At 36.0% G+C, this 26442-nt stretch overlaps 1 protein-coding gene across 2 annotated transcripts in view; it reads right to left on the bottom strand.

The window, feature by feature from the left end:
- Positions 1–26442, bottom strand: part of MPP7 (membrane palmitoylated protein 7) — a 217630-nt gene that overhangs the window by 75959 nt on the left and 115229 nt on the right. For both annotated transcript variants that reach the window (XM_016160774.2, XM_016160773.2), the window contains exons 4-5: positions 4265–4342; positions 1754–1834 (exon numbers count right to left, since the gene is read on the bottom strand). In XM_016160774.2, the coding sequence (XP_016016260.2) occupies positions 1754–1834; positions 4265–4342 (159 nt within the window). The remainder of the gene's footprint in view (positions 1–1753; positions 1835–4264; positions 4343–26442) is intronic.

Genomic DNA, 26442 nt, shown 5'->3' with positions numbered 1-26442 from the left:
AAGAGGGCAGTGATCATATTCTGAAATAGAATAAAACTTATTTGGGGGCTGCACCTCTTAAAGTAATACCTATCAAAATGAGATTCAAAATGATGACGGGTTAAATGATTTCAAGGAAAGCAATGCTAAATGTTAGGTCAAAAAGGAAAGAAAGTTTTTTCTTCCCAAGACTGGCTAACTAGAAAAACTCACTGCCAACTGCAACATCATGTACCTGCAATCTTACCCACCTTCTACAAATTTTTTCCTGACTTCTCACCCATGCTTTATTCACACTGCTATGTAAGTATGAAAAATAAAATTATTCATCTAAAATAATTTTTACTATAATAAAGTTCAAGTTTATTATAGAGTTTTTTCGAATGGTAGTGTATAATGCCATCTAAAGTCATACCTGCCTCTCAAGTCAAATGCCAGCTTCCATCCAGTATATTTGCTGTTATTAGCTATTTAATTTGAATCAAACTTGAACAGAATACCAAAATCATGTTTTGTTTTGGTCAGAAATTTCTAATACTCAAACCAAGATAATACTTCTCAAAAAGGGGTTGACAAACTTATTACAACTAACCTTAAATGCTTTGGTTAATATTACCTTCTCATGTGCAGTCTAAGACCAACTGATGAAATTTTCAGAGCATTCTCTATGAATCTCCTACTCTGAGCTCTTAACCTTTCCACACACTTTGTCTTTAAAATAAAGCAACTATTCTGCTCTAATGCAATCCTTATTCTTTTGGAACTAAAATTTAACTAGCCTCCTCTGTACCACTACAAGTTAATTACTCTCGTATTACTAATCATAAGCCATTTACCCTTTACAGCAATATATCCATGTGCTTAAATAGGGGTTAGAAATTATAGCTCATGTATATCTTCATCTTTTCTTTAAAACAATCTTTCTTTTTTTGAATATCAATTTAAGACCATAGATAGCATGATTCCAGTGGAGATTATTCAAGGAAAGTAGAAACCAATTTTGTATCTAGGCATAAATTTTCATCCAACAGCCCACGTATGCTTAACTAATCATGTTAATTACATAATTATGTAATCTATATGTAACTTTGACTCATGGACAATGTTTTACATACATACAACTGCAGTAGTGTCTAGCCCAAAATATATAGGTTTTGGGATTTAGTACATTAAGAATCTTCAAATTAAGGAAATTTTCAGAATGCCTTTTGTTGACTAATCACTTTGGAGGAAAAAATAAGCAACAAACATGGGAGGAAAATTGCAAGAAGAACTGAATTTGTCTACTGATATTTTATTGGTATTTATACTGAAACATTGCTCTGCTCTGTAAAACTATAGGATGTATTATAACATGAACTGATAGAGGGATAGTAGATGGGGTGGGCGGAAGGAATGCTGAAATAATCCAACAGAAAAAGATATAGTTGTCAAACATATTGGGATACCATTAAAAAGGCAAATAAAATGAAACTAAAGCAAATCACTAACAGGTTCTGTACTCTGTACTTGTAACTTCATTTAAAAGGAAAATAGCCATAAAGCCACATTATGTCTGCCAAATTAAATCCTGAGCTTCTCAATTAAAGTATTTTGTAATTTATCACAACATTACCACCAAAAGCTCAACTCTTCTTGTTTAATGAGAGTTAGACTATTAAAATACTATGCACTTTTTTAAAATACATTTACTTGAAAATTGATGCTCAAAACAAAATTCATCTGAAGTCTCGGAAAGTGGCCCTTTTAGAAGATATTTATTGCATGTCCTCACCTTCACATTGGGTTTTGACAGTAGTTTCAACAGCTCTCTGATCTCACTGTTTAATGGCTTGTTCTGAAGCTCTTCAGCCAGCTGCGAGAGAGATCACATTGACATAAAGAACACTTAGTAAGAGCGTTGTGTGGTTCCACGTGTGACCACTGCGATTCTATCTTGCTACTGTTCAGTGATTAAGGAGAAGTCGGCATGAAAGAAAACAGACTATCAATCATTGCTCTTCTTTTTAGGCCCTTGATAGGCCAGATCCTAGCCCAGGCTCTTGGCTGAGCATAACTCAGTCAGATCGGCTTCTGATTTATTATAATGAGGGCAAACCCAGCACTTCATCTACCAAATGAGGTTTAGTGTGCAGACAAAGGGCCACTTGTAAAAAAGGACTGGATCAAGCTTTGACTCAATTTGAAAGGGACAAAGAGAGAGAGAGAAGAAGAAAAAGAAAAGAAGAAAGGAAAGGAGAAAGAGAAGAGAAGAGAAAAGACAAGAGGAGACCTGCTGAATGAGGTGGTGAAATCTACAAGGTTTCCAAAACCCCACAGTAGCTTGCTCTTCAGAGCCTGGGTGAAAAGAACTAGAATGCCTCTAATAGAGCAAATGGTCTGAAACTTTTATTATGTTTACCTACACAGACTAAGAAGTCTGTTGAATATAAACCAGGTTAATCATTAAATGGCTTATAACAGGTTGACAACTACTCAGCACCAAAAACGCTGACTGTCCTTTACGATGATTAAGAATTCTCATTTGCTGGTTCTGGCTAAAGAAAGGATTGGTTAGAGCTTTGAACCTGCCTCATGTTCTTCATTAAGATATCTTCCTATCAGAATTTATATTCAATTTGTTATTGTAGGAAGGATCACATAATTTTCAGAAGAAAAGCAAGACTTGAAAAGAAAAAAGATTAGAATTATGAAATGGGAAATACAGAATTCAAACAATGTATATATTTTCATTTAAAAACCTTTCTAAAACATTGCGTTAAATTTCTATTTGCCCTGATGTTTCTACCAAGCTAAAAATTTTCTTATCTCTAAAAGAAATACATAATATAAATTATGCACAAAAAATAAAATCAGATAAAATCAGTATATTCATTGATTACATTTCAAAAAAGTGCTTTTACTTTTTCAAGGTAACATTTTTACAAAATTAAGTTACAGAAAGTCACAAAGGGCTCTTTGCACTCTTTGGTCACTTAAGACATAACAGTATTTTTTAACACTTCAATGCACTGTTCTGATGAATTACAAAATGCCATTTTACCATATTTACTAACAGTCTCTAATTTTTTAAAAAAGCAATATTGTTGTAGTACAATTGGGCCTCAATTTCATCAGTTTATAAACAAATATCTCCCCAAACCCTCAACAGGAAATTTCTAAAAACTGGTTTTTAAGACTTTCTCAAGTGGCAAGTGCAGCTTTTTGGAGAACTATATCTACACTTTTATTCATCTTCACTTTAAATGTTTTGGTTCTGTAATGCAGAGGTAAGCTCCCGCATAAAATACATGTTGAAACATCCTTGTAACCTGTAATTTCTGTAGATAAAAATGGAAGGCAAAAAGTTTGAGGACTAAACAAATAGCATACACTTGGAAATTTATTACATATGCTTTATTTTCTAAATTAGAATATAAAGTATATCAAGTAAACTATACCTGAAGATGGTCGATTTTTATTATTATTATTATTATTATTACACTTACCACTGTGGTATTTTACTAAACTGAATTACAGTTTATCGTAACAAAGTTAAAACGTAAAAAGCAACAAATAAGCTCCAGGAGATCACTAAAATCAGCCTTCACACTAACCATATTTCTCGTCTAGCTTAGTGTCCCTTATAGTTTATCCAGGTGTGCTCTCAATTCATCCGAGTCCGAAAGTTAACAGCAAGAAACAGCAAGTTAATTCCCTCCCCCATATTGAAAATAAAATTATAGCTACAGGAAATTAACTACTCCATCAATGCCAACTGCTTCTAAAATTTATTTTTTGGTTATGAAGGTAATTTGGAAAGGTCTAATACCCATAAATCATTACTATGCTTTATAATCCATTTTAAAAACAATCCTGTCTTTTTATGTATTTCATATGCCTCATTCCTATACTAGCATCTGTCATTTTTTAGTACTGTCAGCAATAGAGCTATCTCATTTGTCTTTCTCTCTCCAAAGCATTCCTCTTGTCCGTGACTTTCTCCAAACACTAATAGCTGACAGCTTCTCTCTCCCCAGAGAGTTACAGCCTAAAATTTCTATTGCGTAGTTACTAAGGCAGAACAAGACAGTATCTACAGGCAAAATTTTAGAACAGGAAAGTGAGTGAAAATCAGCATAACATCAGCGTAAGCTCAGTGATGACAGGACTTTCAGAAACATTTGCAACTTCTGGTGTTCACGCATAGGATCGCACACATCTGTCTGTGCTAGGATGAGTTCTGCCGTGGCCAGGCTGCTGGGAAATATGTCCCAATGATCTCAGAAAGGACACACTTACTTACATCATCAGCCAAGGCTGCCGCGCCATGGAGGATGGGCACGGGATTCTGCTTCTCATAGTAGTGAAGTTTTTCATGAATCTGAAAGAATAGCAAATACATATATAAGTTCACCTGCTGGAAAATAATCAGAGATATTTAACCATTTTTATCATTGACAATAGAAGCCAATCCACTGAACATTCTAATCAAAAAGTATATGTTCCTATAAACCTATAGATGACAAACATGTATACATAATTCATCTGTGACTATGGTCCAGCGTTTCTAACGTGAAGTCAAATGGAAAAAAAATTCATTGTCAAATAAAACCCACTTAGAAACTACACCTTTGTTCCCCCCAACAAACATTAGCTGTATAAAATCTTTAATTTCTAAAACATATTGCTTTAATGCTTCAAGTATTGGTTGTAGTGTACATTCCTGCTAAAAACATAAATTACGATTAAAGCAAAGCAGTAAATTGGTGGCCACATTTTGACAGTTTGGCATGTAATAACCACCCCGGGTGAAGAAGCTGGCGCTGCAGGACCTGCGTGCCAGCACTCCAGGAACACGCTGTTCCTCTTACTTATTATTCTTTTTTTTAATTGCCAACTTTTCCTCCCAAATTCAAGTTTCTAAGGAAAAAAAAAAGCGGATTTCTCTTAACTAGCGACACTTCTTATAACTAGTTAGCTTGAATAAAATAATTTTCCACACTGGAAAGCAAACTTGCGTTAATAAAAAATAATTTGAGACTTCATTTCCCATCATCATTACCCAAGAAACTCAAAGGCAAGAATATATTTTAAAGAGTTATAAAACAAATTGTGTTCCTTTAAAATTCTAGTATTATAGTTAAAAAGTGAAAGATGGTTTGACGAATGCAAAACTGTTGGCACTTGTTTAATGTATGTCCGCTCTTATATAGGTGCACTTAAAATTTTATACTTGAAAATCTACTTTAGCCTCGTCTTATTGATAGTTGACCAACTGCCCCCGCCACATATGAAAAACAGCTGCACCTCACAATTTCCTGTTTCTAATAGGCATCAAGGAATACACTCTTTAATTATACTCAAAGCAAACCATATTCTCATGTAAAAAGTCTGGAAAGATTTTATTTTGAATACCCTGCTGCAACTGCTAAAAGGAGATTCTATTACCTTTTTGGCAACCTGGTACATAAAGCAAAGCATCAGGGAAAGAATTTTGACACTTATGATATTCCCAGAATCATCAGGGCAAAATTATTAATATCTTAGAACTGTCAAGTATTTATTACATTCAAGTAATAAACACATTTCCAAGAATACAGCTTTATAAGGAGTAAGGTTTGATCTGAAAATTATTACAGTATAATTTAAAACAAAACCAACCATCTTAAGAGCTAAATTAATTTTGCTTAAGTAATTATCAAGAATGAGGTCACTTCAACAAATACTATGATGGAATACTGAACTTACTCTCTCATAAACTCCTCTAACTTTATTGCAACTACTTGTTTTTATGTCTGCTTCCCTGCAGTAATAAATATAGAAGCTTGTACTTAGTAGATATCATGTGCCTAGATTACCTAATAATAGTTATCAGCACTATCAGTAATTCGGCCTTCCATGAGTTCAATATTTTCATACTCTAATCCATACAAGTACCTTAGGAGGTCGATGGCACCATTCCCCAAATTTTACAGATAAACAGGGATACGGGAGTGAAATAACTTGCTGTGGTCCCACAAATCGTAAATGACAGAGCTGGGATTTGAAACCCGGGCCATCTGGCTCAGCCTCACAGCGTTTTGTCACTTTGCTTGCCTGACTCTCGGGCTCACATCTTGTCTGCATTCTTCACTGATCTCTTCCACTGAATGCATGTGATCTGTTTGTAGGACACAGAAAGGATGCTGGATAGAAATGTGACAAAGTGTAGTGGCTGTTTTCAATTACGACAGGATTACTGACGGTTCCTCTCAGTCTCTCCACCCTTATTTTTCCTTTCCTATGGCTCCTAATTTTCCTAGATTAATTTACATTAATACTATAATTATAACCAACTTTACATGCCCCGCATACATTATTTCTCCACTTAATTTGCTTCCTCTGAGTGGCTTTTAAAAAGAGTCAGCTCCTCTTTCTATATCATCTTGTCTCTAGATTCTCAACCAAGGGCCCACCACTACCCTGCCAACCTCTGGCTTTTGTACTAGATCAGGAATTTTTTAAGTGTTCTGGGACCTCCAAACTCTGGCAACCCTATGTTATGTTTTTTTACTTCTGTACATAATTTTTTAAATTAAGTTGGTAGGAAAGTAAAACTCTAAATAATTTTGAGCTGTTCGTGTTTCCAGAAATATTGACAGCAATTCTGCTTAATACCAGGAAAGAAAACTTAAAAACCAAAATGAATTTTAAATTCTAATACAATAAACAGGTAACATGTATAGACTTCATGCCAACGTTGTCCGAGAAAACTTTCTGTGAGGACTTTGAAATTATTCTAAGTCTGCCTGTTCAATATCTATTTTAGACTAGTCATATATGGTTATTGAGCACTTGAACTGTGGTTAGTATACTTGAAGAAATGAATTGTTATTTAATTTTAATTAATTTAAATGTAAATGACCACAGGTGGCTAGTGGCTTTCATATTGGATAACATGGCATAGGCTTTATATTATCCACTCTGCAATTTCCCTCTTAACCCTCCCCTCCCCAAAATAATTCACTCTCATATAATTTGGCAAATTCTCCTGAATGGTAACATTTTGGAATCCAATAGACAAATATATAACCAAAGACATGGCTCAATCATCAATAAGACAAACGAGCATCCATTACTAAATATCATGTATAGCCAAGTCTGCAAAATCTCATTTTAACTAAACATGTCCCTTTGAAGATTCAACGGTGGAATACAATTCATTTTTCTACCTGAACAAGAAGAAGAAAGCAAAAGTGGAAGGAGCCGAGGAAAGGAAACAGGCGTAAAGAAGTCTGGAGAGAAAGTGAGGCTCTGGTTAAATTAATTTCATATAAAAATATGCAATTATTCAAAAATAAGATCTTTAAAAAGAGCATGCCAAAATATTTTAAATATACTATTAAGAAATAATGTACATTTCAAAATGCACGTACATTTCAAAATACATACACATTTATGCCCTAAATAGTACAGTCTAAAGTATACGTCCTTAAGGGTTTGTTTTCTATCACTACATTTGTAATCAGAAAAAGGCAGTTAAAATAAAAATCATTTCTATATGTAACTGATTCTTATAGGAAATATGTAATTACTTTCATTTATACACATCTTGAAAATAAATATTTAAAATTTGTAAGGGAACCTGGTGCCAATAATCTAAAAAGTACATGTACAGTAGAAATCATTTTAAACAAAGCTTCAATAACAAAAGTATAAATAAGGCTTAACCAGTCCCAGTGCAATCATTTGTTTTCAACCTCTCGGTAATGAGTAGAGGCATTGAAACCAAAAAGCCCACTCACGGTTACTGGAATGACATTAAGTAAACCAAGGTTGTAAAATCCGTTTCCTGTCTTCTATTATGAGCATAAAAAGGTACTGAAATAACTGCTCAGCAGTCTGAATCTCTACTATGTTAGGTAAAAGTACCCAATCAAAGAGTGGCATTGCGTGCACGCGCACACACGCACGCACAACACACACCCATCTCTCTCCTTTATTTAATACATGGAGAAGAGGAAATTCTGAGTATTAAAAGATCCCTGGATACAACGACAGCCAAGATGAGCTGGAAATTACACACTATGTTGTGTAGAAATAAAGAAGTATTCCAATGGATGGGTCCCTCACTAAAAATAACAATTTAATCCTTTCTCCAAAAGGATAAAAATAATTTTAGCTCAAGAGAAAAAAGGGGCAATAAAGGGGAAATTTAATACTAAAAAACAACAAGCATAGCGAAGGCAATGGTGCTAATTGTACGTCCTCCTTTCCAGTCTTAGAGCACTAATCTTTCTCTTTTGGTTAATTTTCACAGCCAATAACTCCAGAAAAAAAGGAAAACTTTAACAGAACCATTGAGAGTTGAAATCCTTGTTCTATTCCTGTCTTTGATGGGATAAAATCTGGCTTTCTTTTGCCACAAATACATATTATCACATGAAATCAGTATTATATATTCTAAATTTATCAAGAATTTTTTAAAAGAATGGATGCTCGATTTCAGGAGCTGCTTTTCAGCATTTACAAACATTTTGTTTTCTTATTTCACCAGTTAATATGGTAAATTCTGTTTATATTTGTCCAAATACTAAGCCATCCTTGCACTCCCACGATGAACCTCACTTGATTATGATGTATTATTCTTTTAATGTGCTGTGGAATTTCACTGGCTAATATTTTATGTACAATTTTTGCATCAAGATTCACAACTGAGATGCTGGCATTTGTATTTTGGCTTTGTTTGGTCCTGTCTTTATTGGGTATTAATATTAATGTTATAGTCATTTCGTTATTTTTTAAATTATGAAAGCTTTCTATATTTTTATATGCTCCAAGACTGACCTCTTCTTTAAGTATTTGATGACATTCCCCTGAGAAATCAGCTGGGTCTGATACATTGTGGAGGGTAGCTTTATCTCCCAAGTTTCTTTATTTCTGGTTGGTTTATGGCAGTTTCTCCATTTAGATTTTTCTATTGCTTCAAGTGTCAATTGCAGAAAATATTATTTCCTAGAAAATTATTTCTTTTTATCTGGCTTTAAAAAAATTACTTAAGCAAACAGTCTCTTAGGAGTCTTTGAATTTCCTATATTGTGTACATTTTCCTTCATTACCATTTCTTATTTGGTGATTTATACCTTCTCTATTTTCTCCCTTCATTAGCTAGCTAATATTGATTTTACTGTATTTTTCAAAGAACCACCTTTTAGATTTATTAGTTTTACCATTTTTGCTAATATTTATTTTTGTCTTTACCTTAATTTGTTCCTTCTATCTTTATGTAACCCAGCCATACATCACACTTAAGTCATGTGTATCACACAAATTATTGGAAAACAAAAGAAAAGGCAAACTACTCTAATCAGAGTTTATTCATTCATAAAATAGTGAGTAAAATAAGCACCCATTCCAGAAGACACTCTGGGTCAGAGACGAAATACAGCAGGAGTACTCTCTAACCTTGCTATGAGAAAGGCGACCTGAGAAAGAGATAAGAGGACATACATCATAAAAAGGGAAAATTTCAGTTGACCTATTTAAGGAAGCTGAAATATGACTTGTTCCTCTTTCATTCACTATTCATTAGTTGAGCAGCTGAGAAGAAAGAGGTTTTTGTCAATTTAATCTTTGCCATTACTTTAGTGCTCGCTCAAGAGTACTTAGTGTAGGGCGAAAACATTCAGGCCACCTGTGCCACTAGCGGCACTTAGACATGAAGGATCAGCTCTCCACCCAACTACAAAATCAGGAATGAAATCACGTACTTTCAACTCCCTCATTTCATCTTTGCCCTTCAGTCATGAAATGCTTCTAATAATAAGGAGTTTCCAAAGTGGCTTTCATGTGGGTTTTTTTTTTTTTTTCATTTTCATTGTATGTAGTGCACCATTCTCTAATTTCTAAAATTTTTGAAATATTTTAATAAAGTTCTATTTTTAAATAGACATATAAAAAAGAAAGAAAGAAAATGTGACAAACTTTATACCAGCATCAAAATTAAAGAGACATTAACCTGGTATATTTGCTTCGGTGATTTGCAATATAAATCATAAAAGATATGACTGAAGACCCATCCTTTCATCCCTCCCTCCTTCCTCTCCTCCAAGGGAAAAATATATATATATATATATATGCTAAACCTGCTGGATACAGTCCCACACACATCCTCATACTTTTAAATATGTATATAAAAATACATGCTCTTAGTTTTTAAGTGTACTTAAATGATACTGTTTCCTTTACAACTAAATTTTTCATTCGATACTATATTGAGATATGTAGGCTGATAAATGTCCACCTAGTTCATTTTTAACAGCTGAACAATAGTCTATCATATTAACAGCAGTTTACTCATCCATTTTTTAATCGAGGAACACTATGGTTGTTGTGGCTTTTTGCTACTGAATACCCTTTCACAAGACTCCCACCTGCACTCTGGCAGACAACCTACAAGTGTTTAAGTGTTTCCAGTGTCCCCCACACCCCAGTTAAGACTTGCGTTCAAAGACATTTTGCCAATCAAATGGATATGAAACTGAATCTCCCTATGGTTTTAATTTCTACCGTCTCCAATCTAGGACTTGCCTTTTCATAACAGTTTCTGAGGCAGAGATAGCGGCTCCCAACACCAACTGTCCCCTTCCTTCCACAGTAGCTGGAAAGAAGCTGCCTAGTCAGGACTGCATTTGCTGTAATGCTCGCCCTTCCCCCTCCTCCCGGCAGTTAGGTGAAGGCACATTAGCTGTCAAACCTGAAATGTAAGTCAGTCCTAAGTGCCACCCCCAGGCTGAGACCTTTAAGAAGCTCATAAGCTCCCCATTCTGCGGCTGGATGCAGATTATGATGAGGCCTGAAGGGACAGCAAAGCTACTGGATGGAAGGAAACTGGATCCCCAAAATACTTTATGGAGGAGAGTGACACATCAATCTGGCACATCCCTCTAAATGATTACTAAGTGGGAGATTAACTTCTACTGTCCCTAAACTATTACATTTCTTGGACTGTGTCAATTATTCCTCTTACCTTAACTAATACAGTGGCCTGGAAAAGCAGATGTTCTTTTAACATACACAGATATATCTTTTTCTTTATTGTTGTGCATTTTATTTCTTAAGAAAACATTTCCTATCCTATGGTAATATAGAGATTTTCCTGTGCCTTTTCATTTTTTTTTTTTAAGTTTACTTTATATGCTGAAGTCTTAACTCACACCACAACGAGCTCTCGCTTTATCGCTTTCCAAAAAGATAGAACCATTTATGCTTTTCCCACTGGTGTGTAATACTATTTGTCATTGATCAAACTCCCACATACAAGTGTCTGTATCTGGGCTCTCTACTCTGTTCCTTGATTCGCCTCTCTGAGTCAATATCATTACTATATATTTTTATATACATTCTTGATATCTAGTAAGGCAAAACCTCTTAGCCCTTTATTCTTCCACAAGGCTTTTAGGATCCCATATTCCATGAAAAATCAAGTTAATGTGTCTTAACCTTGTTATTTCTCTGCCTTCTAGGAATTTTCCTGAACTTAATAGAGTTCACTTTGCTCTCTCAAGCTGTGTCTAATATCTGAGAGATCTATGCAGAGTTGTTTTGTTTAAATGACTATATTTTTTATTCCTGTAGTTTAAATATGGCTTTTTACAAATCTTTCTTCTCTTTTCCTAGCACTCAGTGTTTTTCTCATGATTGAGGCCTTCTTTTATGTCCTGTATCATTTTAAACATACTTAGGCTACAAGACTGTTTTACTATGTAGAGTGCTTAGGTTTTAAACTTGCTATTTGTGGTACCTGCTGACTAAAGCTGAAAATAGATTTTATTTTCCTCAAATGTTTTGTAATTAGGGGTTGTTAGTAAACCTTCTGTGGGGTGTTATATGAGCCAGTCCTAGGGTGATGGTATAGATTTTCAGAAATGTTTTTTATTTGCTTTTAATGGGTGACCTTGAAATATCACCAGTCACAGTTAGGATTCCTGGAGTTTGTGGATAAAAACTCAAACCCCAAGCTATGGACCAACCAGTTTATGGTTACAAATTCTTAAACTAGACTTTTTCTTCTGTTTCTACCTAATCTCAGGAAGGGACAGACCAGATTCTTTGCCACCTCCCCAGAAACGTAGTTGAAATTTTTCTCATCTTCTCATTCACTAACAGGGTAACCCAAGAAAATAGCTCTGTGTGTGTGTGTGTGTGTGTGTGTGTGCGCGCGCGCGCGCTCGCGCGCACGTGCAGGCCAATTCCCCATCATGACCTTACCCTAAATGTCAGGGAGGGAGCCCTCTCCACCTCCGTCTCTGGCGAGTCCATCGAACGCAGCTGCAACATAGCTTAAGAAGTCACCAGGACAGCATTCTGTTTACTCGCAAGTTTGCCTTACTTTGTTATAAGCATACTGATTCATTTAAAAGAATGTTTGCAATTCTGTACCCAGTATTTCTAAGTACTTGTTGTAGGAATCAGAAGGCTAGGTTGGTTCTTTAATGTAAATTAATTCTGGTGTCTCACAAGACAGCATCCAGTTCCTTTATGCGATTATTATAAAGGGTAGGGTGGGGAATCATGTTTTGCTTATGGGAGATGATTCCTAGGTACCTTTATATTTTACCTTTCAGGAGTTCCTATGTACATTTAGTTTGTGAGTTCATTTTGGTCAGTGTTTCTACCTGATCTTAATGTATTTTCTTTTTTTAAGTTAAAAATAATCACCTTATTTGGAATTATATTTTCAGGGTTAAAACAGAGATACTTACAATGCTTTTACCTTTAGACTCTCCTCTGTATTACGTAGTTTATGAATGTACCTGTGCTTGGAAACATAGTTTAAAAACAAAGCTTTGAGGCTATGACTCTGCTCAAATGACACAGGCAAAAAGGGGGGGCGGGGGGAGAAAAGGCCTTTCCTCAGAGAACCACTAGGAACAGCCGGTTACCGTGCCTTCAGTTCAGGCCGGGCTGTTTGCAACATCTCTATAGAGATGGATAATTCTTATAAGGGACATGGCCTTAACATGTGGTTATAAGAACCAAAAACAAGTTTCAGGCTTACGTTAAATTATAAAAAGCAACAAACCATCAACATTTTAATTTTGGTTAAAGTATAATGATTCTATTGGAAATCACGTCCAAGAACTTTCTCCACAGATCAGATTCCTTTAGCTCCCTGAACAATATTCTAGAGAAAGTAAATTTTAGCCAATTAAAAAAAAAAATGCCATTAAAGAGGAAAAGCAAGGTCCGATTTGTACTTCCCTCCATTTTTTTTTTCCCCCAGACTGGGGAGGAGGGAGAATTGGAAACAGGAAACCAGTAAAGAGGACAGTACTGCAGTGGTAAGAAATTCCCCGGGACCTGCCGGAGCTCAGGGAGGATCCACCGGCCTGCCTTCGTTTGTGTGCAGGCCCGATGGACTCCATGTCCTCTCAGGAGCCACCCTGCCACCTCTGTCCCCAAGTCAGCTGTGAAGTGGGATATACTCTTCCCGCTGTTGTCTTCCTTGCTGTCTCCAACGAGAAGCATACGGGTCCATATGTTTTAGAGATTTTACTGCTATCACATGGGGGAAAGGACAAGGACAAAGAACGGCAAACATGAAGAATTTATAACACTGTCATGGCTTTTAAAAAATAAAGTATCAATATAATTTATTAAGAACCTTGAATTCAAACATATCTGAGTTTAAATCCCAGTTTGGCCCCATACTTGTCATTAGACAACTTACTTAACTTTTGCAATGGACTGAATGTTCATCTTCCTCTCCAAATTCATATGGTGAAGTCTATACTCCCAAAGTGATGGCTTTAAGAGGTGGGCCTTTGGAAGGTGATTAGGTCATGAAGGTGGAGCCCTCATGAATGAGATTAGTGCCTGTACAACAGAGACCCCAGAGAGCTCCCTCCCACATCCCTTCAGGTGAGGGCACAGCAAAAAGTGGCTGTCTACGAACCAGGAAGCAAGTCTTCGCCAAACCAAATCTGCTGGTGCCTTGATCTTGGACTTCTCATGCTCCGGCACTATGAGAAATGTATTTCTGTTGTTTATAAGCCACCTAGTCTATGGTATATTATTACAGCTGCCTAAAAAGACTAAGATAACTTTCAAAACCTTAGTTTCTTCATATTTAGAAGAGGATAATAATAGTACCTACTATGTAGGTAAGTTACTGTGAAAATTAAACAAAGTGACCATTAAAAGAACTTCACACTATCTCTAGAAAATAGAAGATGCCCAATAAATGGCAGTTAATGTCCTGATTCTAACACTGTCCATTGTTAACCCTATGGACAGGACGCAGTAGTTTCTCTGACTACGACACATGGCACATACGTGAGATACAACTGATGCCTAAAAATAAAGTCCGAGCAGGGCTGGTACCATCTATGCTCAAGTAGAGAATACGCATGTTTGTGGGCCACTCAACTAAATGCCAGCTCCCCCCCCCCCTTGACGTTTCTTCAAAGGCAGTCAAAGGAAAAGGAGACAAAGATCTGAATGAAGGTGCAGGATTAAGAAAGTCTGGGTGGACACAGAAAAGGCAGAAATTTATTTGCCCACAGCAAGAGACAAATGACGGAGAGAACGCGTGATCAACCTAAGATATCCAATGAGATTTCCAGGCAGAATGCAGTTTGTGATGAAAAATCTAGATCTAAGCATTTATTACTACAGGCTAAAAGGACTTGTCTTAAAGCATCCAGCGCTCCAGTCACCCCATTCCTAAAGGAGAAAGTTCTGTTTCTGGGGATGAGAATGAAACCCTCGCACAGGAAAAAGTGTAACTAGATGGAAGTTTTCTTAGAAAAAAAGCAACGAGAACTATTTCAAAGCCCATAAGAAGCTAGCTACCACTGTTGTCAACTATAGTAATTTGCCCACAATCCGAAATTATGGTAAAGGAAACACACAATTCCAAGATGAGCTAGGAGCTGGTCAGGGGATGTGGCATGCATTCCAACGCGACTGTGGAAAATGAGTGTTGGACAGGAACCAGACTTCACTCACAGAGCAACTCCCCAGCAACCATAAATTGCCCTCATGTCCTCATTCAAACCCTTCGGTGGCTTGCCACTGCACTCAAGGTTAAGTGTATGCTTGCTAGTACACTAGGAAGTCACTCATCCTGCAAGACCCGGCCTCTTCAGGGTTCTGTCTCAAGCCATTCTCCCCCAGGTTCCAACCACTGGGACCTTGTGTTAGCTCCTCAAGCCAGCAGGGTCCCTCCCACAGCGAGGCATTTCCTTTGCCTGCAATGCTCCTTAGTCTTAGGGATGCCCATGCTCATCTTTGGGTCCAGCTCAAATGTCACATATCCAAAGATGCATTCCCCAACAGTCCTTCCTATCTGAGCAAAATTAGTACTCCTCCATTATATTTCCGTTAGCTCCCTATTCTTTTTCTTCATCGTCCTTTTCAGACTTTGTACGTTTCTTGTATTTACCTCATTAGGCCTGTCCCCAACTAGGTAATGAAATTTACAAACTTGGGAAAATGTCCCTAGTGTTCACTACTATATCCCTAGCTCATAGTCTAATATGGCTCATAAAATAGCTCAAAAGTTATAATTATTATTAATTAGTTAACGATAAATAGACCTATGAGTCCCAAGCCAGCTAGTAACATTCTGAGATCACAGTTTAAGAGATGGTAAGTGGGGGAAGGAAAGCACACGCTGTGCCCGTCAGCTCCACTACTCTGAGCTGGCGCTAGAGAACGGAAGTGGTGAGATTTAATTGAGATATGACAAAAAAAATAATAAAAATAAACAAATGAGATAATGAGATATGACAAAGGAGTTTTGACTGGTCTTCTAATAACTGAAAATGTCTTGGAAGTTATGGATTTTATGAGAAATTTTGTTTGAGATATAAAAAGCTAGTTTTAATGTGACACAGTTTGGGGCAGCAATTAGTGAAAAATTAAAACTGCCTTTTATTTGCATAGAGTGGTTCTATTCATTGACTAGAGTACTACAGACCAACGGCTCACAAATATTTTTGGTCTCAGAATCTCTTTATCCTCTTAAAATTCACTGAGACAAAATTCACTGAGTTCTTATTTGGGTTATATATTTTGATATTTGTAGCACTGGCATTAAAACTATTTTTTAAAAATTTATTAATTTACTTAAAATAACAATAAATGTGTTAAAATACATGTCTTATGTGAAATACATATATTTTCCAGAATAAAAATTTTAGATTAAGAGAGTTATATTATTTTACAAATTTGCAAATATCTTTCAATTCCGGATGAAAAGAAAACAGTTTCCTATGTGCTTCTGCATTCAATCTGTTGGCATATGTTACTTTGGTTGAGGAAATGAAGAAAATTCAGTCTCTCAGAGACTTGTAGCTGGAAGAGGGAGTAACATTTTAGTAGCCCTTTTAACTAATTGTGGATATTCACCGACGCTACACCAAAACTCTACACGTGGTAGGTTTTTAGACTTAAGCTATAATGTGGACTCTGAAGCCATATCAATGAGCTTTGCACACTCCATATTACATTACAATCACTGGTCTCTCCTGCACTCAACATGGCAATCTTACCCATGCATGATTTTGTAATATCATGCTTTGGTCATTTGGAAAATTGTGTTTCACTAAGTTATTCAGATTTTCCAAATATTTATGCATTTTATGTACAGCAAGAACAACAAAATCCCACTTGTTAATATCACCACCGATTTCATCCAAAAAAGTCTTTAAGTATTGGGAAGTTGGCAACCTCTGGGAACAGATACAATTTTTTCAAAATTCTAATACCTGCCTGAAAGCTCAAATTTTATTACTGGCATCAATACAGTTGGTTGTTGTCTTTGAAGTGACAGACTCACTTTGATCATGTGAGACGTCTTCCAAACACCATTCAATCTGAATAAACATAGTTTCTGTGGCAGTCATTCTTTTAAGTAAGAAAGTTATCCCATGAAAAAAAGGAGCTAGTTTAATTCCCTTTGATATGTGGCAAAGTGCTTTCTGAGTACTTCTCATTTCTTCCATATTAAAAAGACTTTAGAGTAAAAAGACATATACTCAATGGTTCCAAATTAATGCAATTAATAATTTTTACTGCTCCATCAAGCATATTTTTAATTAAAACTGGCATTTGTTGGCTTTTTTTTTTTTTTTACTGTGATTGCATGGTGGTAAAGAACATAGTAATACTAACTAGTACCACTCGGTGCTCTGCCTTGCTTTGTGAGAAGCAACAGCAGTCCAATGAGCCATTGCTTTTCTACATCAATGCAAATGCTGACCCAATGAAAAATGCAAACAACATCAAAATCGTAATTACAAAAATAGTTTTGACCTTTCAGACTCCTTGAAATAGTCTCAGGGACCCTCATGGGCCCACAGTTCACACTTTGAGAACCACCACTACATATGAACTCTGAGTATGTGTAACAAATACAGGGAAATGTGACATTCCTTTGTGGCCGCACCACTCAACAGCGAATTACGTGCCTCTAGCATAGCAATAGTAACACTTTTCACTTTATGCACACTTTCTTTAAAGCTTGTAGGACCCGTTACTCTCAGAACCAGATGGTACTTTTCAATAAAACCATAATTTCAATGTCTGAAAAGTGGTAACAAGGAGCGTTAAGAAAAAAAGTAGCATACTCTTAAAGAGTTAAACAGAGAACACAACAGGTTTTAGCATTTCCTGAAGGCTAAGTTTGCTCGATCCCTAATGTCGTTTCATTATTCACATTTTTTGAAAGTTCTCTCTTTAATGCCTCTTACCTATAGCTGCAACTATGAGTACGTTTAAACCGAAGCGATTTATGACACTGTCCCAGACCAAGCGCTCTTGGCATCAGCCCAGGACCGCTATTATAATCTTCTTTTATTTATTGCACTACTTCAAAACTGTCCTATATTTTTCAACTTTGCATTTTTTGTTTTTACATATTTTTGTCTAAAATGCTATTTTATGTTTCTGCTTTACATAATAACATAAAGTTATTTACTTATACAACTACCATCACAACTAGGATATTTTAATGCTCTTAATGCAATTGTCACAAATCTAATCGTAATTGTAGCATATCTAATAAATGACATTCTTTTCTCTCCCCTCAACATTTTATATAAAACACAGCAAAACAATCTCCCTCCTATTTCTGGCAGAGTTACCTAAAATGTTTATCTTTCTATGAAAAACATCTTTTACTATGAATTCGCTTTTTAATAGAAAAACAAAGCTGCTATTAATATATGAGGCTTGCAGACATGAAAAATCAAATACCTCTTGGGCGGTAAGAAACAAAAACTTGTAATGTCTTTGCTTATAGGAAGATGGTCCCTAGGTGGGCAGTGTGAATTCAGACCAAAATTAACCATTTTAATCTTGTTCCAAAACAAATTTTCCTACCACCTCAAAGCTAAACATCCTAGGTCTCTGAAGTGTAAGTTAAAATATTTTTAATTCATCTCTAATAAAATGAAACCTCAATTTTCTAAGATTATTTGCTCAACGTTTTACTCTATTAAGTCCTTAGAATCATATGGGTATGTTAAAACATATTTACAAAAATGGAATTGTAAAATTTTTCTGTCTTTCTACTAGCTTTAAGATTATCTCCAGTGGTGCTCACTTCAGCAGCACATGTACTAAAAAGAGATTCTCTCCAGTAGCTCATACTGAAAGGTGTATAAAATCTGATTAGTTGTAAAAGGCAGAAGGTTAATACATTATTACTGAGATAGTTTAGGCATAGTTTTGGCAAGTCACAATTCGCAAAGCAATTGAATTCAACCTTCAGAGAATCTGTCAAACTCTACTTCTCTGAAATTAGGCTAAAATATCCCCTGACCAATTAAAACAAAGTAGTAATACTGAAACCCAGGTGAAAGGAGCTTTGGATCTCAGGGATGTAAAGATAACTCTCTGAAGGAACAAAAGAACAGTTTTTCCATCAACTTAATATTTTACATATAGGAATATCAACAGTTCCACTAAAAAAGGGAAGAGCTACCTGATAAACCAGAACAAGTCTTTCTAGTTTCAAGACTCTGAACTGCGTCCACAATTGTATCACCTTTCCTACTCAGGATCCCATTGAAATGACCAAATAATATACATTAAAAAAAAAAAAGTATGTCAATAGCAGAGAAAAATGCCATGCAAAGAGCAGAAAACGTTAAAAAATTTTCAGAAAATATTAAGATAAAATAGGAAAAGCCTATCTGTATCATCATATTCTATATTCACAGGCAATCTAGAGGGTCATGCTGAGAAAAGTGAACACATTGTTCTCAGAGGCCCAAAGAACTCCAAGCTGAAAGAAGCAGTTCGGAAAAGGGAAGGGGGTAGAATATTAATACTCGTTATGCAACAATAATTTATTAAGTGCAGTAGGCTGTTTCTAAAATGGCTCCCGAAGACCTGACCCTCCCTGTGTTCTCTCTCCTGTGTGATATGTTCCCCTCGCGTGCGGTCCCTTTGTACCTAAAGAATTAGTTGTGAGCAGAAATTGGTGAAAGGGTGGGGTGTCACTTCCAAGATTAGCTTATTAAAAAACATGACGTCTCTCCTGCTGGCTCATTCTCATTCTCATTGTCTGTCTCTCACTCCCACCCCCTAAATGCTTCCATTCTGTTGTGACTCTAACTCTTTTGCTTCCTAGTTCAAGGATTTTGGGATTACACTAGATCTACCTGGATAATCCAGGAGTTTCTCCCTAGCTCAAAATCCTTAATTCAGTCACTTCCCAGTCTCTTCTTCCATGTTAGGCAACATATGAGGACATGGGCATCTTGGGATGGGGAAGTACTATTCTGTCCTCCACATTCAACCTCCAGTGCTCCATATGATCTGGCCCCTCTCTTCTGTCTGTGCCCACGCCCCACCATTGCTCCTCACTCACCACACTCCGGCCACACTGGGCTCTCCCTGTGTCTTAGATGTACCACAGTCTTTCCCAGTTTAGGGACCTTGGACCTAGAACACTGTCTAGAACACTCTGCCTCCAGACCTTAAAGGACAACTTCTAGTCATTCAGGTCTCCATTAAAATGTTACCTGTTAAATTCTAAGGGTCTGATGTACAACAGGTAATATTATAGTTAACAATATTATAGTCTTGAAAATTATTTTGAGAGTAGATCTTAAATGTTCTCAGCACAAAATAAATGTAATTACATAAGGTGATGTGTTAACATTATAGTGGTAATCATTTTGCAACACATACATATATCAAATAAAAATGTTACCTCTTCAGAGAGGCCTTCCATGATCCTGTGTTACTGTTTCTCACATCACTGTTTTATTGCTTTCATAGTATTTATCACTATCAGAAATTACCTTGATCATTTGTTACTTATCGAACATATGTTCTAAGAGAAAAGAAAACCCTATTTTGTCTTGTTTACTTCTATATGCCCAGGACCTAGAATAGTGCAAGAGACTTAGTACCTATGCATATAAATGTCGAACAAATAAATCAGACAGAATAAAAAGTACTTGGAGTTTGATCACTTATACTGGCAGAAGGAAGTATCTAGGATATTTTGTTTCCATAAGGAAGAACTGGAGGAACAATACTGTCACTTTCTGAAATATAAAATTCTGAGAGAGAGGGATCACATTCAAAGGAAAAGATCAAAACTTCAGTTTTAGATACATTCTGTGTCAAGTCCTGTGAGACAACCAAGTGGACAGGTAGAATAGGCAGTTGCCTACACAGGGCTGGCTTTTTCAAGAAAGACCAAAACTAAAGATAAAAATCTCCAGAGTCAAAAATGCAAATAGTAACTGCAGTGATTTGAAGGGAATTAAATCAACCAGGGAGAAAGTACTGCAGACAGTCTTAGAAGTGGACCAAGGATAAGGACAGTGCACTTCCAACATTAATGGTTGGGGAGAGAGGAGCCTGTAAGAGAGCAGCTAGAGAGGGAAGGGGAAACCCAGCAGATTTTAGTGTCTCCAAGTCCTAGGGAAAAAAAAATCTCAAGGATATTTATCAAAAGACAAAAGGACAGAATTCCGAAACTGAACCAGCACCTCCTCACGTAGTCTATCTGTTTGCCCTTGACTTAGTAGGAACTGCTTGGTAATTGAGTGTTACAACAATGGGCTTCAAACATAGAAAGTCAGAGAAGGAACTCAGCCACCTGGCAGTCACAAGCTTCCATGGCAAAGCTGGCAGGATAAAGGGGGGCAGAGTGAGGAATGGCATTTTCAAAACCCTTGGCGTACCAGTAAGTCTTCTACTCCTCACTAATATCCTTGGCTGCAAATGAACACAGATCATAGGAGCTAGAGAAGAAACGCCGGGGAACAATAGGAGGGCACATGATAGCCGAGTAATGGGGGCTAGAGAAGAAATGCCAGGAGACAATAGTGGGGCCCATGATAGCTGAGTAATGGCCCCCCAAAGATATCTGCATTGGAATCCCTAGAACCTGTGAATATGCTATCTTACATGGTAAAGGGGCTATAAAGAATCACCAAATACGTTGTATACTGGAAACTAATACAATATTGTATGTTAGCTACATTTTAAGAAAAATTTTTAAAATCACCAAATAAATAAGGAAAATCAAAGAAGGGGAAACAAGAAAGGAAAGTAATTGGAAGAAACAGTCGCCAGTGAACTACATTAAAAAGAGCCCCGTGCTATACTACATGGACAAGATGACTTTGGCCACAAAAATTTTTAAGACAGCCATTATCAGTTCATCACATCAAACCCAAGAGAACATGGGTATGACATCTTCTGAAGCTTACTCTGATAAGCACCGACCCCTGTCATATGGATCTGAATAAAAGCGAAACTTGAAATTCCATTTCCTACATGGTCCAGAAGGTGCTTGTCTTCCCGTCAAACCAACCATCCTAATGTTTGTGCATCCTTAATAATGCTAAGAAACTAGTCAGAGTTGATTTTCTATTTGTTCATTCGCTGTTATCTTAACAGATTATTTGATGTATAAAAAGAACTTATGAAATTTCTATGAGCATATAAATATTTTAATAATGTTAATAAACAGCCCAGAACCTACAATGGAACCACATACCCGGAACATTGCATCCATCAGTGCGGCTTTGCTCCAAGAGTTAACCATTACGCAGGTTACTGTTATATCTTTCCATTAAAAGAAAATGCAGGTTACTGTTATATCGTTCCATTAAAAACAAAACGAAACAAAACTAGTTTTATAGTTCATATACGACTGTAAGTGTTCACGTTCAGTTTTGCTTGTTTTACAGCTTCACAAAAATGGCATCGAACTATAAGTGGTTTTCTCAGACTTGCTTTTTTTCTCCCTCAACATGACATTTTGAAGATTACCCATTTTGTGGTCATATCCTATAGATCAATTTTTCATTGCTGCAATAATAATTTCATTGTGCAAAAATATCCCATAAGTTATTTATCCATTTTCCTATCAATGGACATCTGAGTTATTTCCAGTTTTTCTGCTATTAAGAACTCTAGTGCTATAAACACTCATGTAAAAAGTTCCCTGGTACACACATGTCAGAGGCTCCCTAAGGTATATTCTTATGAGAATTGCTGGGTCATGGGGTACAATTATTTTTAACCCGATTAGTTAATGTCAAATTGTTTTCTAAAATGGTAGTATCTATACCCATTAGCAAAATATAAAAGTCGATCCACATACTCACCAATACTTGGTATTAACAAATTCCTTAATTTTTGCCAATCTAGTGGGTGTAAAAGAATAGAGCTCATTGTGAGATTAACAATTTGCATCTACTTACTGATGAGATATTTTCTATGTCTACTGACCTTATGAATTTGTTTTTACCCATTTTCTATTGAGTTGTTTGTCTTAAAATCTGTAGGTTTTCTTTATATTTTCAGGAAACTAAACCTTTGTCAATTATAAATACAATTATTTTCTTCTACTTTATGGCCTGTCTTTTCATTTGCTTATGGGATACTATGACTAAAGTTCTTCATTTTAATGTAGTTAAAATTTTCAGACTACTTTTTTATGGCGAATAGAATGAGATTCTCCAATCTCATCTTCCAAAATTTTTGAAGTTTTACTTTTCACATTTAGATCTATAACCCACCGAAAATTGATTTTCGCTATCAAGTGAGATAGGAATTCAAATCCATTCTTCTTATATGAATAAACTACCTTGTTAGCATCCTTCTTTTTCCACTGTCCTGTCACAGCTCCTCCGCCGGCAGGTCTGTAACTAGGAGCTCTTCCATCCTTTCATCTCCTTCACAATACCAGGCCATCTCTGTGATAAAGACTTTATGATAAATCTTGATGTCTGGTAGGAAAAGCACAGCACCACCCTTATCATCTCCATCAGGGGCATGCTGGCTCTCACTAGCACTTTGTTGGTTTATGTCAACTGAAGCCCTCAAACACTCTGGAGCAGGTAGCACCTGTATAATACTGAGTCTTCCTATTCATGAAACAGCATCACTCTCTACTTTTGTCATCTCTGCAATACTTAAGTAAAGTCTCATCATGCATATAAGTCGTGAACATTTTTGGTAACATTTTTTTCTTAGGTCACTTACATTTTTTGCTGTAAATGTAGACAGAGTTAAAAAAAATTATTTCATTTTCTGTTACATGTTGGAGACTACGAACACAGTGCTTTTTGTAGACCTTGCAGTCAGCCATGCAGTGATAAACTTTAAATAGCCTGTAGATTTTTGAGGGGTTGGCTCTGGAGACAATTATATACCTGGTGAATGATAACCAAAGTTTAGTTTTTTCCTTCCAAAACCTTCTTCACCTTCCCTTGTCTTATAGCTCAGATTAGGATCTCCATCACAAGATTTTTAAGTGGTAACAGGAAGTATTTTTTCTTTGTTCCTGATTTTAAAAAAGATGGTTTTAGTTTTCCCCATTAAGAATAATTACTGTAGACTTTAGTAAATCCTTTTAAGACAGTTTTCAAGTTTTCTCCCATTCCTCCTACTCTTATTTTCTCCAAGTATTTTCTTTAACTCATAAGTGAAGGGTTAAATTGTTATGAATTTTGCATTTCCTACATCTATCAAAATAATTATGAGCAAGCCTCATGTAGGTAAATGCCATCAATTTTCAGTTATATATAATTTTTATTTCACCTTGGTTGTTGAAAACACTTTTGCCTAGATATGTCCAGATTGACAGTTCTTCCAGCACTTCTTTGAAGACTTACTTTTACTATTATCTGGCTTGTACTTTTGTGTTTGAGAAGTCTGTTAACATTCTAATTGTAATTCTGTGTCCTTTCTTTGTGGATGCTTTTAAGAGTTTCACTTTCCCTTTAGTGCTCTGTGGTTTCCTGATGATGCATGTAGACATGGAGACATATCTTTATATTTTAAAATTTAGTTTCTATGTAGTTTGGGTTATGTTGTGTTTCCTGAACCTGTGAAGCCCTGTTTTTTCTTCAATTCTGGAAAACCTGCAGCCATTCTTCCTCTACTATCAACTCTCCTCCATCTTCTCCATCATCACCTTCTGGTTTTCCAAGTGAGCATATATGAGACTGTCTCACTCCAAGCTTCATACCTCTTTCACATTCCCCATCACTTTTGAGTATAATTATGATAAATAATAAAAACACATAGAGATCTCTCTTACTTGCTTTCTTCAGCTATATTACAAGTTCACTAATCTTCTTCGGTCATATCTTAACTTGCAATTTAAGCCATTAAATCCACTGAGGTTTTTATTTCAGCAATTACATTTTTAGACATCCCATTTTCCACCCAAGTCTGCCTGTTTATTCCCAATAATAACTGCAGCTCATCTTTATGACAGCATCCTCTATGTTGTAATTCATTGCCTCTCTTTTCATTTCTAATCAAGTAATAAGTTTAGAAAGGTGTCCACTGATATCAATATGTAATAGTTATATAATAGTAAGTAACCTAATTAGTGAGTTGATTTAAACCACTTCAGTATTCCACAATGGTTCCAAAGATAAATTATACTACAGAAATTCTGAGAATGTCACATTATATACTACAATACAAATTAATAATTGTCTAATAGGTGTCAAATAATGTGATCCATCAGCATCAAGGATACAGAACGGATATAAGACAAATACAATACTGTCTTGAAGTATTGTATAGTATATTGGTTAGAGCGACTGACATCAAGCAATTAACTACAATTAATTACAGTTGTCTTAACTTCCTTTTTAGGTAATTTTGTCAAAAAAGAAAATAATCATATGTGAATAAAAGAGAACAAAAATTAATGCATATGAAAACCAGAAGCAGGAAAGAAAGGAAAATTTTTGTATATACCACCTCTAACTTTTCTTCCTTTTTAATTTTTAATCTCGGAATCCTATGCTGTGGGAAAAGTCTATTTTCCTTATAGTTTTAAATTTTAATAACTGAAGAAAAAACCTGGTTAGGCTTAGTAGCAATATGTCACAAAGGCCGAAACTGTGGGGTCAATAGCATTTCAAGTAAAGCCTGAAATTTTTAAAACTATAAGAATGTCACCTCACTGGAAAGAGATACTAATTTAGCTGGGTTTTCTCTACATATTTTCTTTTTGACAGGTATATTGTTAAAACATTATGCATGTGACCAAACCTTTTAAGCATACCATATTTTAAATTTGGCAGCTGAAGTATTTTATAGAATCCTCGGATAAACAAATCATTGGTAACACATGCACGTATTCTGTCTAAACCTGGATCGTGATATCATATGCTTGCATTGCACTTCTATAGTTCTGTTCATTTTTACACAGACTTTCTAAATAGCAGACTTTCTATAGTTTTGTAATGTCTTTCTTTTCTGGCTTGTCTTACTTTTTGCTCAGTCATGTTCCAAAAAGAGCCTCAGGGGAAGAGAATAAGGGGCGGGTGGCTGGCCCCTCTGTCTAATGCAGTTACTCAAGAAGCAAACATCTTTCCATTGAAGTGGCTCCACTATCCCCTAGATGCTTAGAGTCCTTCCCTGGTCGCAGTCAATAATTTTGCCAAAGCAGCAGTCATCACCATCCCAGCAGCACAAGAGAGCATGTGCTAACGTCTTTGCAAATTTCACAAACTGCCAGAACTAAGATGATGCAATGTACTTTCACTGGCCTACAGAGAGGATGATGTCACAGACTTTGGCAGCACAGTGTCATGAAGCGAGAGGATACAAACCAAACTGCCCTATGAATTTCAAGGATCTATTTTACCAAAGTGTAAGTTAGGACTTCAACGTAACATGGATAATTCTTTTACTACAGGAGAAACGAATATATCGCTAGGTAAATCATGCTTATTAGAAGTACTTTTGGAACTGTATAAAAAAAACTCAAAAAAAGCTAGATACTATCCAACCCTCTCCCACTTCTGATTTATATAGGGAGGCTAAAAAGCTATACGCAGCACATGCACAAACCTTATTTCATTCTAGACTCTTGCTCTGCCCTAGACATACATGTATTATATTTCCACTTATGCCAAAGCAGCTACTGTTGAGGTAATCAAGATTCTATTATATCAACTCAGCTTATGTGGGTATAACAAATATTCACCA

Source organism: Rousettus aegyptiacus, unplaced genomic scaffold (genome assembly GCF_014176215.1).
Source record: "Rousettus aegyptiacus isolate mRouAeg1 unplaced genomic scaffold, mRouAeg1.p scaffold_m13_p_10, whole genome shotgun sequence".
Lineage (NCBI taxonomy): Eukaryota > Metazoa > Chordata > Mammalia > Chiroptera > Pteropodidae > Rousettus > Rousettus aegyptiacus.
This window is presented reverse-complemented; position numbering and strand designations above follow the sequence as displayed.